Below are 18,675 nucleotides of genomic sequence, written 5' to 3' on the forward strand. Positions count from 1 at the left end.
TTTGATTTTGTGTTTATAACCCTGTAGTCACCTGACCAGAAGTCTTGTTCCTCCTGCCACTGAACTTCACTAATTCCCACTATATCCCACTTTAACCTATCCATTTCCCTTTTTAAATTTTCTAACATACTTGCCCAATTAAGGGTTGTGACATTCCATGCTCCGATCTGTAGAATGTCAGTTTTCTTTCTCCTGATAACAATGTCCTCCTGAGTAGTCCCGCCCCCCCTCCCCCGAGATCCGAATGGGTGACTATTTTACCTCCGGAATAGTTTACCCAAGAGGGAGCCATCATCATTTAACGATACAGTATAGCTGCATGGCCTCAGGAAAAATGACGGCTGTAGTTTCCCCTTGCTTTTGGCCGTTCGTAGTACCAACAAAGCAAGGCCGTTTTGGTTAGTGTTACAAGGCCAGATCAGTCAATCATCCAGACTGTTGCCCCTGCAACTACTGAAAAGGCTGCTGCTTCTCTTCAGGAACCACACGTTTGTCTGGCCTCTCAACAGATACCCCTCTGTTGTCGTTGCACCTACGGTACGGCTATTTGAATCGCTGAGCCCCGCAAGCATCGCCACCATCGGCAAGGTCCATGGTTTCTGACAACGCCACATATTTTACGTCGCTCTACTGGAAAAATTTCTCACAGGAAAATGGAATTAACCATACCCTTATATCCTTTCACCACCCACAATCCAACCCGGCGGAATGAATTTTCTGAGAATTTAACAGATATATAAGAACCTGCATCCCACATCAACAGGCGAAATGGATAGATAATAAAAAACCCTATGAGCAAATATATAATCACATACCACACTCATCAACACATTTCACACCACATGAATTAATGCTTACTGAACCTCCTGATGAGAACTGGATAAAACCTTTAACAGTAATTTACGAGCTAAGGGTATCTCATGAAGATAGAATAAGTGAAGCTTTGAAAAACTTCCAAAAACATGTCATACAATGTAAGAAATATTACGATTCGTGTGTGCCCAATGTTACCGAAATCCAAATTGGTGAGAAAATTCTAGTTAAGAATCATCGTAAATCATCACTCCTTAAGAAACTGAATAAATATGGCAGAGACTATACATTGGACCTTTCGTAATAGCAGAAATTCCTCATGAAGGAAGCAATTTATTGAAAATACCGTTCAGTGACAAAGTCAAGGGACTATATAACCAGATAGATTTAAAAGAGTATTATGAATGATCAAACATTAGTAGACAAAGTGCCACTTACTCACTTGAAGTAATGATCTTTATTTAACGAGTACAAGTATTTGTATGTGAACAAGCTTACCAAGTACGTGACCTGTATACTGATTTCATGATGTATGTATAACAAATGTGAATTTTTTTTTCAGTATTTAGCTTATAAATTTATCCTTCTGAATTAGTTAAGTAGATAACTTCATTCAATAATCAAGGATAATTTTTCAAAGAGAGCTTTTCCAAACATTATTTATTGCTTTGATGAATGCGAATAACTAGTCATGTCATAAATAAAGTTGAAAAAACCTTTTGGGCTTTCTTTACGAAGTCAATGTGAAAACTGTAACTCTGAATCACTTGATAAATAGTAAATTCCAGTTTTCCAATTATTTATGAAATAATTTCGATTTTTGTGCTAATGTGTTTGTTACGGTGCTCGCTTATTTCCAAGTCCGTATCGATCTTAGAGCTGAGTTTTCACTCAGACGGTGCTTTGGCGTTAGGCGGTTGTTTCCGTGTGTGATTGCTGGCCGGGGCTTAGCTGGAGGCATGTGAGGAGGAAAGAGGTGACTGCCTGGGCGTGGAAATAGTGTGTCTCAGCTGCCGTTGTTTGCATCTGGACGCCGAGTGGGGCCCGATAGGAAGACCGGACTGTGATTATATGGTTAATACGTAGTGTGGACAGTGGCGTGGTGTGCCGTTAACTTGATTCGCAAGGAGAGCAAAGTCTCACCTGTTGTAGTTTGTCGAGCCTGAGTTTGAAATACCTTCTATGTGCGGCGGGATGTCATTTCGTCCTCCTGTCTCTCCGTCGCTGGGATTGCTATCCTCGTTTACCCCATGGATGTATATCGATGGGGCACGCTGCTCTCCGTACTCTACTAGACGCTGGTGATGGAAGTGCGTCGTTCAGCGGCCCGTTAGTCTGGGTGCTGTATGTTTGATCTTCACGTGCAAATTATTCGAGTGGCACTCCTTAGAGTTTGCCTTGCGCAGTCATATTGGAGTTCATTTGTCTTGTGGTGCTTCTGTTTTCCGTTAACAAAGGTTAAGCTTGATTTGGCACTCTGTACGACACTTGGAACTTCAGCAGGCGGGTCAGAGCCACCTTCACGACTAAACGGAAGCCTTTGAACTGAGGGGTCTTGTGTTTTGCATATTGTTCGTAAATTGTTGTTCTGCAATTAAGTTGGCTGAGGTTTTGTAGGGATTTCCCACCATTTGGTCTGTTGTCTGTCCCAGGCTAGGTCTCGTTATTTTAAAAGTCGTTCCTTGTTTTGGCTTAGTACGATTTTGGTTTACTGCCTGGTGGTTCTGATAGTATGCCAGGTCGCTGTGGTTGTGTTGCATTTTGTACAGGGCTGTGTGCTTGGAGCCGTGGAGTACCATTTGAGTGAACTGCTTCACTGGGGAGTACTGATCGGGCTATTCTTGGTCCTCTGCTGTATGAAATGATTTTATTATTATTTTAAAGTAACATTATCACTTAAATGATTTAATTCTTGTTGCGTTAATTGCAAATTGGGTACTGAGAAACTTAGTAGCGTAATTACAGAAGATTTAATAGTGGCACATGCCCCTTTACCTGTTTTGTAATCTGTTAATTAACGAATGACCTGAAGCTCATAGTCATATGATGTGTTTCTCTTAAATTATTGCATTTTTATGTCATGTTATTGTTTTTTTTTTTAATTTGCTGATCACTGGTGTACTGTTCCAAGTATTAAAATGTTTCAGGTAGCTAGTACTTGGGTGGAACGCGCGGAACCGCAACGGAGAGAGTAGTTGCGTGCCTTACGTGTCCGTTGTTGGTGCCGCCTGGTGTCTGTTGTGTTTTGATGCACCTGAATTAAGTATTGTGTTGCCTCCTCCCTTGCGGCCCCATTGTGTTCGTCTCATAAACTTTTCCTTCAAGGCATTTTAGTTAATTTTATGCTAGTATTATTTTAATTTCTTACATTGGTAAAATTGTGCGGCCTTCATTACGCACACTGTTTGTCATAGCGGAGTTGATGTGCCATTGTAATATCTTAAACTCCATTGTGTGTGCCCTTTGTGATACATACTGTTTGTCACAATAGATTTGAGTATGGCAATTATAATGTCTCATATACCATGATGTGCGTGTGTAATGGTGCAATAAATGGATGATTGTTATTTCTGTTTTTGGCACCCTTCATGCCTCCTTTTTGTCCCTATTGGTATGCTATCCTTGTACTTGTGAATGTTAGCCATATCATTTGCAATGTATGTATATAAAACCCTAAGATAGACAGTCTCTAGAGAATCAAAGGTGTTACCTTGCTTAAACCATTAGATTATACATCCTTTTGATGTACACGTGGTAGCCTTTTGGCTAAATTTCGTTGCAATTTTAAATTGGTAAGCAGGACGCAGAATCGCAAGATTTTCTCTGCTTGGCCAAGCAACAAGTATCATTTGAATGAGAAAGGAAGTTCCTGTGAATATGTGAATGGTTATGAGTAATTGAATTTTGCATAGTTTATACTTCTAATTTCATTGTAATTCTTTATGGACAGAAATGATGATCTTCTGGTCAGAGACCGTTACTGTGAAATTCAACGAGAATATAAATAAATGTACACAGAAAATGGTTCAAATGGCTCTAAGCACTATGGGACTTAACATCTGAGGTCATCAGTCCCCTAAACTTAGAACTACTTCAACCAAACTAACCTAAAGGCATCACACACATCCATGCCAGAGGCAGGATTCAAACCTGCAGCCATAGCAGGCGCGGCTCTGGACTGAAGCACCTAGAACCGCTCGGCCACAGCAGCTGGCAAATGTAGACAGCAATGAACTTTCACAGAACTGTGTTTCAAGGAATACTTAGATATTGTAACTATAAAACTTGTCCACCATGAATATGTTGACTGAGACTTCTAAAATAAAGCGTCATCGTATTTTTCACCAAACAGTGTAAAATAATCATATTTAAAGATCAGTGATACCATGTCAGGTTTTGTGTGGCGATTTTTCTCCAAGATATGACAATTGGTGACATTTCCCCATACATCACTGTGTGTGAACTGTGTGAAGTGCTTCATTCAGTGACCACAAACTGCAACCAGACAGAAAGTGATCTCTGAATTTTGTGCTTTACTGCAACCAAAACCGAAAACAAGTATGATCAATAGGACAGAATCAACCCGGGAACTGGAAATGTGATCGACTTGTTAAAGACTATGTTCTGTATGTGTTGTCGGAACATTGCATTGGCATGAACATTTCCAAGCCAACTGCCGCTAGCGTCGTCTGAACCAAAGTTGAAAAAGTTTACGCAGTGCTGTGCGAAGCCAGCTAATGTTTGCCGAACCGCCTGTAGAGAGACTTCACATGCAACGGCTATTAAGTGTACTCCACGTTGTGAAATATTATGAAAGAACGACAAGATTCAGGGCTCAGCACCTACCTCATAAAACAATTTACCTTACAGGGTGATAAGCTAGCACCTACAAATACAGCTATTACAATATGTACTTGGTTTTTTTCGTTTCCACCTACACCGAGCTGCCATCCATCCATAACGGGCCGCGATCCAGAGAAATGCAAATGCTCCTGCCTGAGAGGAAGGAAGAATGAAAGTCGCAGCCAGCAGCCATCGGTGAATCACAGCAGGTCCATCCGGACCTATACTTACATACGGGGGGGTGGGGGTGGGGGCGGGGGCGAGAACTGTACCTGACAGTCCCCGCCGGCCACCGTTCTACTGCGCCGAAATTTTTTTTCGTCACCCCAACCAACACTTCAGTCAAGTCTCTCGTCATTTCACCACATGAAGATTTAAATAGAAAGCTGTTATGAAAAATACAACACCCACAACAACACACTACACACACAGTAACATTTTAAAGTACACCATTATTAAAACCTGGTTAATTCACAGTAACACAAATTTTTATGCAACTGTATTGTGAAATATTTATGATGTATTGTGTAATCATAATCCAGAGGAATATCTTTTTCCATACTAATATGACGTTAATAACAAAAAGTATATTTATTATTCTATGATAATGTAATTAATTGAGATTTAAGTTGAAATATTTAAGGATTCATAACATATCAACATTATCGAACACTAGTTCAATGACTTGACTTTAAATATTTACTACTTGGTAATATTCTACAAAAGCATAACTTCCAAATAGTGGAAACTAAAAATCAGTGAATACCAATGAAAATGGAATTTCATTGAAAACATTAATAACTATGCAATGTCAAACTACTATTTGAAAATATCATAAAGACCTGATTGTAATATAGCAAGTAGACCCTCCACTGCCGCGAATGGGTGAGTCTGTTGATGAAATTTAACAAAACCATAGTCAAAATGTGAGGGTGCAAATGTCAGTGATAGAAATCCATTGTAAGGGGAATGTAAGCCATATGATCAATTGGAATAACTGATACCTGTCTATGACTAATCAGAGAATCTATTATTACAAAAATGGAGGGTAATTTCAAAAATATTGTAAATAGTTTTTAAATTCCCGTCTGGGAGGTGATATAATATTGTGCCCTGCCCACAACGTAATAACAAACTATTATCTTTTTCTACTGGAATATTAAGGTTTAAAGATATAATTTAACCACTGAATCAATGAACTGTGCTGCAAGTCTGCTAATATGTATTCCAGAATAATGAGAGTGGCTTATCATTATCATCTGTATATTGTTCTAGATAGAAAGCGCTTGTCTTCTCTTTCTCTTCTTCAATCGTGCGCCTTTCCGACAGCATCTTACACTATCAGACTCATACTTTCTTCCGTTTTCTTCGGATGAATTAAACTTGAAATCCTGTTGGGAATTTATTTAATCATGCTATTATTATCGCCAATTGTGAGTACTAATATGACCTTATTATGAATACTTTATTCTTACGCTCCAGAGTTGAGCTAAGATTATTGTAATTTCTAGGTATTTTGCTGAAATATGGCACAATTCTTTGTTATGTTCAAAACTGTGAGAATTACTGACAAAATGTTAGATTTCTGTATAAATTATTTACTTCGTTAAATAATAATTGTTTAATTTAACATTTCTGCTTTCATTTAGTAATAGCAGTCCCAAATTTCCACTTTATAAATATTATAGGTATTTCTTTACTACATTTTTTTCTTATGATGACAATGTGATCCTCACGAGATTAAATCAAATTATTCTGAATTTCTCATGAGACGAGAAGACATAAATTTCCCTGAGATTACAAAACACACAAATTAACCGTTTTCCACCACGCTGCTTGCCTACTGATCTTCATTTCAAGCAAAAAAGGTAAAATGAGTAAAATAAATTAAGGGGTGAAGTGACAATATTGTGTGTTCAATAGTACTGTATGCATTTTCCAATAAAATAATTTTTACTGTAAAGTCAAAAAAGTGGTGTGTGTGTGTGTGAAATATCAAATTCATTTACTTTTAATTAAGGATAAGAAGTGATACTTCTAATTATAATAATTGTTGTGTGTGAATGTTTAAGTATTAAAAGTAACTAGTCTCATGCATATCTTTAAATAATAGTAGAACAGAAAATTTAATTGTTATACATTGAGTTTGTAGAAATTTTGCTTAGCAGTCATTCAATTACTGAACTATTGCCAATATATGAATGTACTATAAGCTTAGGTTACATCCATTGTAATTTACACTAGCTGAAGCATAAATTTCCACAATTCCATAATAATATTCACCCATATTTATAAAACATACCATAGTCAAAATGATTCAATATAGTGTTTATCTGCTGTGCTACAGATAATGGGATTCTGTACCATATCATTGTACCTTGCACCCACCTTGCTCATACAGTGTTGCTGATGTGTTGCTCCACAGCACCACCTATAGCTGAGTTTTTGCACTCATTTTCAGTTTCCTTAAAACCCAACAACTTCAGGAATGTGTGTCAATTTTTACCTCTCTACCTTTGCTATTCCACAAATTAGTACATTTTAAAATGTTAATGACTTGGGCAACCCCATAAATGATTTATGAGAGAATTTAGGCAGTTTGGACTGTTTGTAGATTATGCTGTCATTTACCATACAGTAAAGTCATCAGATGATTGGAACTGAATGCAACACAATTTATACAAAATATCTGTGTTGTGAGAAAACTGGTAACTGTCTCTGAATAAGGAAAAGTGACACCATCCACATGAGTTCTGGCGTGCGCACAACAACACACACTCAAACACACACACACACACACACACACACACACACACACACACACACACAAAATCAGTTACGTGATAAGTCATAAAAATTTGAAGGCTGTCTATTCAACTGAATACCTAGAATTACAAGGAAGGATCACATAGATAATTTTGTGTGGAAGGCAATCCAAAGACTACATTTTGTAGACAAAACACAGAAGATACAACACTGCTATTAAAGGAACTGCTAATACTACACTTATTAATTCTCTGCTACATTATTGCTGTACAGTATGGGATCATACATGACTGATGAAGGACATCAAAAAAGTCCAAAGAATGGCAGCACATTTTGTATTAACAAAAAACATGGGAAACAGTGTCACGGATATGATATGTGAGTCATGGTTGCAATCTTTAAAACAAAGACTTTTTCATTGCGGTGAGATATTTTCCCTAAATTTCAATTACCAAACTTCTCCTCTGAATGTAAAAATATTTTATTGCCACCGACCTACATATGGAGAAATGATCATCGTAATAAAATAAGAGATATCAGGAGGTTGTTTGAAGAACAGGCACTTAAGTGAGAATTGCAGAATAATCATGTAGGTACTGCTGTAGATGTTTGATGCTCAGCCTATGTTGAGTTAGCTCGGTGGTTGTTAACTAGCCATGAATTCTGCTGTATCTGTTATGAGATTTTTGTAATAGGTTTTCCACTCGTTCACAGAGGTAAGACTCATTAATGAAACACCGTTATATCATGTTTGCAATGCTCTGATTATCTTCCATGCTTGCTTTATTTGTGTGTTGTCTGCTATCGGGTAATATTTCATCATATTCTTCCCAGTACTTATTCTAAGCCTTTGTTACATCTTTCTATACCCTTCTCCTTTTTTCATTTATAACTTAGTCTATCTTGAGTGTCTTATGAAAGTAACCATTTCTTGTACACAGCTTTCTTTTTAGTTACAATCTCTGCTATCTCTTCCTTCCACCATGGTGTATCTTTCCTGTACTTTTCAGGGCCTATGTTTTCTCAAATATCTTCATTTGTGGCTTCATGATGCATGTTTCCAGATGTACACACATTTCATTTGCCAATCCTTCTGTTATTCTGTCCAGTTCAGTAGCTAGGATTGCCTGGTCAAATAATTTTTATTTTTTTTATTTTTTTATTTTATTTTATTTTTTTTTTTTAATTATTATTATCACATAATGTGCCTCATACAATCAAGGGTTGTGACAAAGGTGACTTGTCAGTTATAAGACTAACACACAGCCTAATAAACTAATCTAAGGTGACAGTGCATATGTATTACTTTACATGGTTACCATTATTTTTAAAAATCTATGGTTATTACATGGCCATCATTCAAGAAACTTCTATGCTATACTAGCATTTACTTTTAAAATATATTTCCAGGTCTCCTTCAGATCTGGGTCACGTTTTTCCTTACAGGTTTTATCTGGTATAAGAACTTAGTTGAGTCATATCTCAAACTCTTGATATTATACTTGAAATTATCCAATGGAGTTCCATTTTCACCAGCTGCTCTCTTATGATGAAGCCTTGTTTATAGAAAAAGTAAGTTACTGTAACAAGTAATAAATGTTATGAGCCACATTCTGGACCATGCACGTCTCTGATGTATGAGATTTTCAGTTCACTTTTCTGTCTGACAGTAATGTAATCAATGACTGATTTTAAGTTACATGTGGGGTGCATCTGTGAATGTCTATGGATATCTTTGTGAGAAAACCATCCAGTAGCAATTTTTAGTTTCTGTTGCTACTAATTGGTCGTTTAATTTGGAACAATTCTGCCATTCAGGTCACCAATTTGAAACACCTTTTGATTTCCAAACTTGTCATCAGATCCAAAAAGAAACTGTACTTCGCAGTAGTTGTGCCATCATCCATTTGGGCACATGGTGCTATGATTAGGTGGTGGTGGTTAGTGTTTAACGTCCCGTCGACAACGAGGTCATTAGAGACGGAGCGCAAGCTCGGGTTAGGGAAGGATTGGGATGGAAATCGGCCGTGCCCTTTCAAAGGAACCATCCCGGCATTTGCCTGAAACGATTTAGGGAAATCACGGAAAACCTAAATCGGGATGGCCGGAGACGGGATTGAACCGTCGTCCTCCCGAATGCGAGTCTGCTATGATTAGTGAGGAATGATTTCTCACAGTGATATCTATCTGCAAGGCGTGTGACTGATTTGTTTCCAGGATATTATTCATTTTAACTCCTTTTTAATTGCTATTCCTCCTTGGCCTCATGCCAATGGTACAGCACTCCATACAAGCATATATCCATACCTTTCCTCTGTTCCTTTCTCTTTTCTAGTGGCCTCTGTGATAGCTACTATGCCAATATTGTACTGTTCTACTTCTTTAAATACTTCTCCTTTTTAATTGATGTCCCTTCAGCATTCCGAATCCCTAATCATAAAGTTTATTTCCTCACCAATTTTCATCTATATTTTTGATAGTCCCATTCCCAAGGCATTGTTCTGAATTATTCAGCTCTCCCCCCCCCCCCCCCCCCCCCTCTCCACAACCGCCCTGCCCCAAATGCTCAGCTGTAAACCCATCACCTCAACCCTCGACCTGGAAGAGCAGGTGATCTTCTGTCAGGGTGTCATTCCTTTAGATTGGTTGTCTTTCTACACTTAAGAGGTCAATCTTCCCTTTTAAAGATTGCCACTTCTGCCAGTTCCACCAAACTGAAGTCCTTCAGCTCTGCTTCTGCCGTTACTGTGTCTTTGCCCCTATGACTGGACAATGTTGCATTCTACACCACTAAACTGTGTCCTCAGAAGATTTTACCCACCCTCACGACATGGATGAACCTGCTGAGAGTTAATTAAGTGGTTTCAGAGAAGGTATCTCGGGCTCCCCTAAGCTGGATTAATGTTTGCATGTGACACAATGAGCAAAGGGCAAACCAGGAAATTAAACTATTAAAACTTTTGCTCTCGGATTCCAGAACATTCTATACAAAAATCTGGAAATATATGCTAGCAGGACAAGGATGTGGCAGAGAGGTTATACGGCAATAAACCAAGTAAACAATGTAACATATCAATAATCCACCTGATAAAAATGGCATGACCATCGAAATACATAGTAATGCTGAAATAATAATAATAATGAAAGTGCATGAAGCAGTGTACCAATTGTTATTTCTTTCAAGAAGGTGGAAAAATGTGCAGCTTGCTTTACATGTTAAAAAATGTAACAGACCGCATTTCACAAAACACAAGTATTTGTTACCTTATGACTCACAACTGATGTTGGGATTATACAGAGACTGGTAAGTAACTCTCATTTCACATATGTTTATACAAAAGAAATGCAAAAATTCAAACTTATATAATTGATAACATACCTGTCCAGCAGCAAAATCTAGCTGTTCCAAACCAACTTCATATCGATTGCGCTGCAGTGTAATTTGGTCCATTTTCACTTGATACAAGCTTTTAAATGTCAAAATCAGTTCAAGATAGGAGGTGGGAGTAACATAATTGCGTCTTCTGAGTGATTCATAGTACCTATAGTCAAAATGTTGATAAGTCTGACTATTACTTAAAGCAATCAGTAAAACATCACTGCAAACAAGAATGCCTAAAATTATGTGTATTTTTTAAAATTTTGTCATGGGTTATAAATAACTTGAGGACAAAATTTAAAATCCATAGAAAAGTTACAATAAGACAATATCACAAATTTCCCATGTTAACAGCTAGCATGTACCGAATTACCTAATGTTTAACATGCTCTCACTTCTGTCTTCTTTCCCCTTCAGTGTTATAAATTGATCAGTTTACATACAATATATTAAGTGTGAGATTTTAAATATTATATTATTGCACATTTTATTTGACAGTCCAGTGATGCCTTCAAAATATATTATTACTGTTTGCCCCCCTAGGGACTGCTTTACAGTAGAAGTACAGGCATCTAAGTAACTCTTTCACATCAACAGTTGAGCACACCATGCATGCATGCACTTGCAAAGTCTAAACAGGACCATTCAGTTTACTTCCATACTTTCACCAGTACACACCTCAAGACAGTAGCGATCCTTTTGAAGCAAAGAAAAGCTTCAACATAAAAGATGTGATTTACACAGTAAATCACAGAAAAAGGTTTGCCATAGCCTAAACCAGGAACATTAAGTTCTAGAAACTAATGGATCAGACAATGCAGATTTAATGACTGATTTGCAAACACTTCCAAATGATATCCAACCTGCTGATGTAGAGGAATGGCTAGCAAAAGGTAACCAATAAAGAATTTGAAGATGATCACATCATCCATCCTGTTTTGCGAGTGTATAGTGTTGAGCAAGAGGACCAGATGATAAAGAACAGGAAGAAGAAAAGATCAGTCACACTGCAGCAAAGAATGTGTACGAGACTCCTTTCAAACATTTGGGACAACATCCAACCATTACAGCTATGCACATATTGTTGGGCAATAAGTGGCATGTTGCAGTTGCAAAGTCAAGGTTTAAAGGAGAAAAATGAAAACCAATTTACACTTTTTAAAATACATGTTCAGTGTCTACAATTTTCTGTTTTTCTTTCTCTTTCTTCCAAATGTATATATATTTTACTTACTTTTATGTATGACATAGTTTTGAGCTCTTCAAAAGACTTGTTGCATTCCCCTCAAATTAAATGACCTTTATAGCATTCCAACCAATTCCCATTCCTAAAAATGACAGCTAATCAAGGTTCTAACATACCAAATCTCAGATCCACAAATAATTTTATTTACTGCACACTTCATGGAAATCTAAAGGATTCTATGTGATTCTTGTGGGAGTAAACAGGAATAAAAGTACTTGGTCATACTATTACAAATCATTTCCAATATTTTGTTTTGGAAACAATTGGTTGTTGAGTCACATAAGAAAAGGTGAAGAAGGGCATTTAATTGTTGCAACATTGGTTATTACCTCCAGCATTCTTTCTAACCTCAGGAATCTTCATAATTGTTTATGGTTTCTTGGGGCCCCAAGTCTGTTTCCTGTTGCATGATTGTGAGTATGACAAAACATACCAGATCGATGAAAATCTGATACCTATCTATGAATTCGTTATTTGCATAAAAGCAGAGATCCTTTATTACATAAAAATATAAATAAGAATCCATATCTGAAAACATGTTTCATATGTCAGCACTGAATATTCATTCACCCTTATTTACTAATTTCAGTGCAAAGTAGCAATTTGTCCACACACTTGCAATGCCACACTTCTTATCAACAACCAGAGCATGCTGAATGCTCGGTTTGAAATATGATGTGCCACTGCCTACAAAGTTTACATACCAGTGAGAACAGTTTGAAGTGTGTTCATGAGAGAATCGGAATGTATGCAATAGCATGCTTACTAATATGTTCCAAAACGCTGCACATAAAAACAGAATTTTCCCATGCTCATAGCTTGGGTTCTATTTGTGATAAAAAGGAAGGATCAAGTGTTTAAGGTAGTTCTTTGGCTAGGTCCTATTTGTATACCCAACGGAAGTATCATCTTATAATCACTATACTACAGGACGGGTCAAAAGTGGTGACTAGGAGACCCCCACCTGGTGAAGTTTGGCCACTGAGTTGATAAGTATTTTCAGTTGACATCACATTATGCAACTTGCGTGTGAACGATGATGAGGTCAACACAATAGTCAGTCTCCAAGTGGAGAAAATCTCCAATCTGGCTGGGGAACTGAACCCAGGTTCGCTGCATGACAGTGAGATGCACTTATTGTTCAGCTAAGGGGTCTGACACAGAGTCATTTCCTCCTACTTAGGTAAACAGAGCAAATTGGTTGGTTCATTTTGCATTTGATGCAGTATACGGTGGGTTTGATGGCACTTATGGTGGCACCACTAGTTCATGGGCAGTTCCTCAGAAAACTCCCAAAAAAGTATTTCTTTACTAATTTTTGGCATCAATAGCGGGACAAAACCCAGCCGAGGATTACAAGATGGTTATACACAGTAAATGGCTGAAATTTTTGGGACATCTTAATAAGATACTGATCTCAAACTACCTTGAAAATTTTCCAGAAAACTTGTTACATATACAAAGTTTAAATTTACCCTACTCATACACATAAGATATGCATGTAAAAATTTATCCTACTCCTACATGCAAAATATGCACGTAAAGATTAACTTACTCTCAGTAAAAACAACCCCATGATTTAATTAACCTGACAGGTATACCTGTGACTAAATGAATGAATGATTCATTTGTGAAAATTCATGGACAGTTCCTCAGGAACCACTAAAAAAAAGCGTTTTCACCATTTTTTCACCATCAGCAGCAGATCAAACTCCAGTCGCTGATTCCAAGATGGCTGTGCACAGCAAATGAACATAAGTTTTACAATATATTTTCTAAGTCCCCAATGTTGAAGGAACTTGAAAATTTTGTTAATATCTTTATCCGTATCCAAGAGACAGTTTTTCACAGTTCCCCTACTTGTGCACATAAAATGCAGTTCCAGGTGAAAATGTTGTTTGTAAAGTGATGTAGCATAGAGAATTATGATGTGAAATGTCTCCATTGTCATGAGAAAAATTCTGGGAACTCCACATTGCACTTGCAGTTTTGTGGACATAAAAACCATTCTAAGGTGTCAAATTAGTTTTGCTTTATTGATATTTCAGTTTCACGCAAGTGAACTATCAAAATGTTACTGACCCATCAATTTCTTTTCACATGAGTGACATGTCCTGTTGTGGCACAGAAAAAAAGGAACCAGCAGAAAAATGCTCCGATCAGCACAAAAAAAGTGAATATGCTCCTCTTTATTAAAAGACTCACCTGCCTCATTCTACCTCTCTCAGAATCTTAAAAAATTATCACGAAAATACTGGCATGTGAACATAATCATACTTTTTTATGTGAAACAGTGGCAGTGGGAAAGAGATGGTGAAGTCACAAATACTGGAACATAGTAGTGGTTGTGGTATTGAAAGAGTAAAGGAGGTAAAAGCAGTGTGAGAGAGAGGGACACAGTGACAGTGGAACATAGTAAACTGTGAGAGAACAGTGCTGTTGTAAGACTGAAGGAGAGAACACCAGTGGGAAAGGAATAAAGAGAAAGTGGAAGTGGGTGAGAGCCAGTGATAATGAGAGACAACATCTATAACAATGACATTATCCTCGTTTTGCTTTTGTTGATGTTCATCTTATACCCTCCTTTCAAGACACTGTCCATTCCGTTCAACTGCTCTTCCAAGTCCTTTGCTGTCTCTGACAGAATTACAATGTCATCGGCAAACCACGAAGTTTTTATTTCTTCTCCATGGATGTTAATACCTAGTAAAATAGTACTCTAAAACTTACACAAAAGATGGTTCAGGAAAATTTGGAACTTCAGCCTAGAAAAATAACTGGGAAGTGTTTTGATAAAGCAAAGTAACCACCCAGTTACATAAAAATTTGGCTTTTTAAATGCAATACAACATTCTAAGATTTTATACACCGTTGTAATCATGAGTTCTGACTGATGGGCTGTAAGCGTAGAATGAGCATGTTTTCAGTTAAGATAATAATTGGAAACATTTGATCAACACAGTATAGTCACTGGAACAAGGAATGGAAAAATGGTAAACTGTTTTCAAATGTTACTTCACTAAGGAATACACAGAAGTACTGCTCTGGTTTAATTCTCATTTGTGTCAAAACTTCAAATATTTATTTTAGTCAGTCTTCCTGAATTCATTCAAACCAAATGAACAGAAAATGATATTCTCCTTTTCTCGAGAGTATCAGGATGTTTTCCAGTTTGAGTGCAGATTTCATCATTATTTTTCTTCCACATACTTCTAACTTTTCTTGGGCTGAGTATATCACATAATACCTTCCTTTAGTTCCCCCCCCCCCCCCCCTCCCCCCAGCTCTTCAGTTTCTTCCTTTTTGATGAGGACTCAACATTTCACTGCATAAAGGCACTCTTATTTTATGACAGTGTTGTAGTGTTTGATTTTCATTTTTACTGAGAGTGAGATTTTTAGTGAAAATTTCCTTCATTAATTAATGAGTCACTACTGCTTTGTGGGCTCTGTTTTTGTTTGTTTCTTTATGTAGGCCGTTTGGATGTATTATTTCCCATAAATACTTAAAATTATTCTCTCCATTGATGCTACCATGTGTTGTGCCTAGGAATATTGTGGAATTTTTAATGTTTGTTATGAATTCAATATTCTCAAAAGAAGTCTGTAAACCAGCATCTGTTTCAACAGGTTGATCTGCTCAATTTCTGTATCAATGTTTTCGGAAAACATTGCTAAATTGTGTGAAAAGTTAGACAGCTGTGTTTGACATTTGAGGTTTTGTCTCTCAATCTGAGTTCTTGGGTCAGCAAGCAATGGCACAAGGCCATCATTTTGCCTTACAGGGTGACCAGCGATTGATGATTTTCAAATTCAAGGTTTCACAAGACAAATTTTTTCCATGTTACATTTTTATTACATTTGAGACTAAAATAGCCTTTTTATCAAAACTTTATATTGGTAGCTAATACAATATGCATAATTAATTACAAGTTACTTCTTTAGTAGTGTAAATCACAGATACAAATTAAACCATTTTTAAAACTTTGCAGACGAAAAATAAAAAATTACTAATTCTGTTTTTACAAATATGTACACATTGTAACTTGCTGATAAAAGGGGACAAATTGTAGAAATTTGTTATGACAGAAACGAAAAAATAATTTCTTTAAATTTTTTATCTCTGCTGAGATCTTTAATGCTTGAAACAAGATATGAGGTCTTTTCAAAAAATGCTGGGACTTTATCCACAAAATTTTTCTATGCTTACCTTTTACTTATTGTGCATGGTCTCTTTTGAAATACTCTCCTCCACAGTTGATACACTGCTCCCAACACTGTTTGCACTTCCGGAAACAGTCACGGTAAGCCTCTTGCTCGATCGTACAAAGTGCCATCTGTAAATTTTCCTTTATCTTGTCTGCTGTTGCAAGTCTTTGTCCTTACAAGACAACTTTGGAAATAAAAAAAAGTCCATATGGGCCAGGTCTGCAGAGTTCAGAGGATGAGGTAGCACAGTCATTTAGTTTTTGATCACTAATCACGCACCATCAGGGATGACTGTGCAGGTGCATTGTCACTATGCAGGAGCCACGAATTGTCTCGCCACATTTTAGCCTGCTATCACATTGCCTCGCAGGCATTGCAACACGTCCCGATCGTACGATCGATTAACAGTTTGTCCTTGTGGCATGAGGTCATTATGAACTAATCCTTCAAAGTCAAAGAAAACTATCAGCATGGCTTTGACATCTGACTTGACCTGACGAGCTTCCTTTGGTTTGGAGAGCCTTTCCCAACCTATTGTGAAGACTGAACAGTGGTCTCACCACTATAACTATAGACCCACATCTCATCACCAGTCATGATTCCCTTAATGAACATCTTGTTCTCATTTGTGTGATCCATTCCTGTTGGACTACATTAAACATCATGTGCCAGAGACAGTTACCGAGCTATACCTATTTTCAGATAATTGTCCAGGCAAAACAAGAATCATACATTGCCAAGAGCTTCTCATATACAGGTTTTTTTTTTTTTTTTTTAGCCAGGTCGAAAGACAAGTGATCACTGGGTGTTCCACTTGGCATCCTACTTATGATAAGTAGTCAACAGTCTCTCTTGAAACCAGACACCTCCCAAGAAATGAAAGGGTGCAGTTTCATATTTCCAAATATCGTTATATTGAGTACTCATATGGATGCAAGGGTTTCGTAAAAAGAAGTGAGTACATAAGTGCAACTGGTTTTTAAATACTGAATACCTTTACCCTAAAAAAAACTAATGAAGTATCTTTACTTTGTCAAGAAGCTTATCCAGAAGGAAAAATACCTAAAAAAACTGAAGACTTGAAAACAGAAAAAAATGCTGTATATTGCAGAAAAACACAAAAGCTTTTATGATCAACTTTCTCAATGATAACAAATAATGTTTGAAAAACATGTCAATGTAATGTAATAATATTCTTTCGCTATTAAAGAACTGTGTGTGTAATATGAGCTAACAGATATTACTCTTTATTTAATAAAAACCTGGATTACTTTCAAGTAAAACTATGCTTTACATTTTATAATGTGTTAAAAGAGGGACCTAAGTCAGCAAGGTTAAATATTTTTTTCTGGTTTCCTATTAGGCATAATGCATCAAAAATGTATCTAATTGTAGATATATGTGTATATTCCAATATGAAATTTTACCAGTGCAGCATTTAACACCACAAAGGAGAAACTAAGTTTTCTTTGTTTTTCTCAAAACTATGAAAAAGTGACTTAGGAACCTTTCAAAAATCAGCCATTCAGTCTTGTATCCAAGTTTCACCCAGAAGCACGTCCCATAGAGAGATTATTTAAGGAATTTAACAGATTTATCCGGAATTACTCCCCTCACAAACACACAAGGTGGATCAAATATGTTACTCCATTCCAGCTCAACTGGCTTCAGAAGACAAGTAGACAATTGGAAAAACCTTTATCCAAGGTCCCTAGGAAGGAAATATTGGAAGTGGAGAAAATGTGCGGGCATTTAGCATTGAAGGAAAGGCAGAGTACAGAAAACAGTTGTTTGATAAGAAATTAGGATGCACTGTAGAGTTCCATGTGGCACAACAACTACTACTTATGACCCATATAAAATCGACAAAGTATGGTAAGTTGAATTGCGAGAGGCAACTACTGTACACAGGGCAATTTGTTATATCAAAAATCTCTCATCCAAGAGCCTGTAAGTTAGCATACTTAAACAGCAGTAAGGAAAAAGGGCTCTACCCACACAAAGAATTACTAAATAGAATTTAACATTGATCAAGCACGGCTTGGAGGAATGTAAGTGATGGCCTACTGTCCACTTGAATATACTTATTACGATGTTTACTTTTCAGTACACCTCTTGAAATAGTTCTTCTCTGAGATGTTTCCATCATGCATTCAGAAGTTCCTTGAACTCCAAAATGGTGAAATGAAATCTCTTCATTTCATTCTTACAACCAGAATTGCAAATTCCCGAGTTTCAGAGAGTGTTCAGTCTGTGAGCACTACTTCATTTCCCTCAGATCCACTGTCGAGCCAGTGAGGGCTCCTCTACGTATCACTTGGGATGCGTGTGTGGGAGTATTACCTATCTAGCTGCCATAACAGTGTAGCAATTATTTATAATGAAGTCTTGTCTGTGATCAAATATCCAACCAGATCTCA

The 18,675-nt window shown here is 37.1% G+C and overlaps 1 protein-coding gene across 1 annotated transcript in view; it reads right to left on the reverse strand.

Annotated features, from left to right (window-relative positions):
* The window catches only part of LOC124594696 (dynein axonemal heavy chain 3), a 1,186,267-nt gene that overhangs the window by 464,017 nt on the left and 703,575 nt on the right, over nucleotides 1–18,675 (reverse strand). Inside the window, exon 41 of the mRNA XM_047133063.1 lies at nucleotides 10,802–10,964. Coding sequence (XP_046989019.1) covers nucleotides 10,802–10,964 — 163 coding nt within the window. The remainder of the gene's footprint in view (nucleotides 1–10,801; nucleotides 10,965–18,675) is intronic.

Source organism: Schistocerca americana, chromosome 2 (genome assembly GCF_021461395.2).
Source record: "Schistocerca americana isolate TAMUIC-IGC-003095 chromosome 2, iqSchAmer2.1, whole genome shotgun sequence".
NCBI lineage: Eukaryota > Metazoa > Arthropoda > Insecta > Orthoptera > Acrididae > Schistocerca > Schistocerca americana.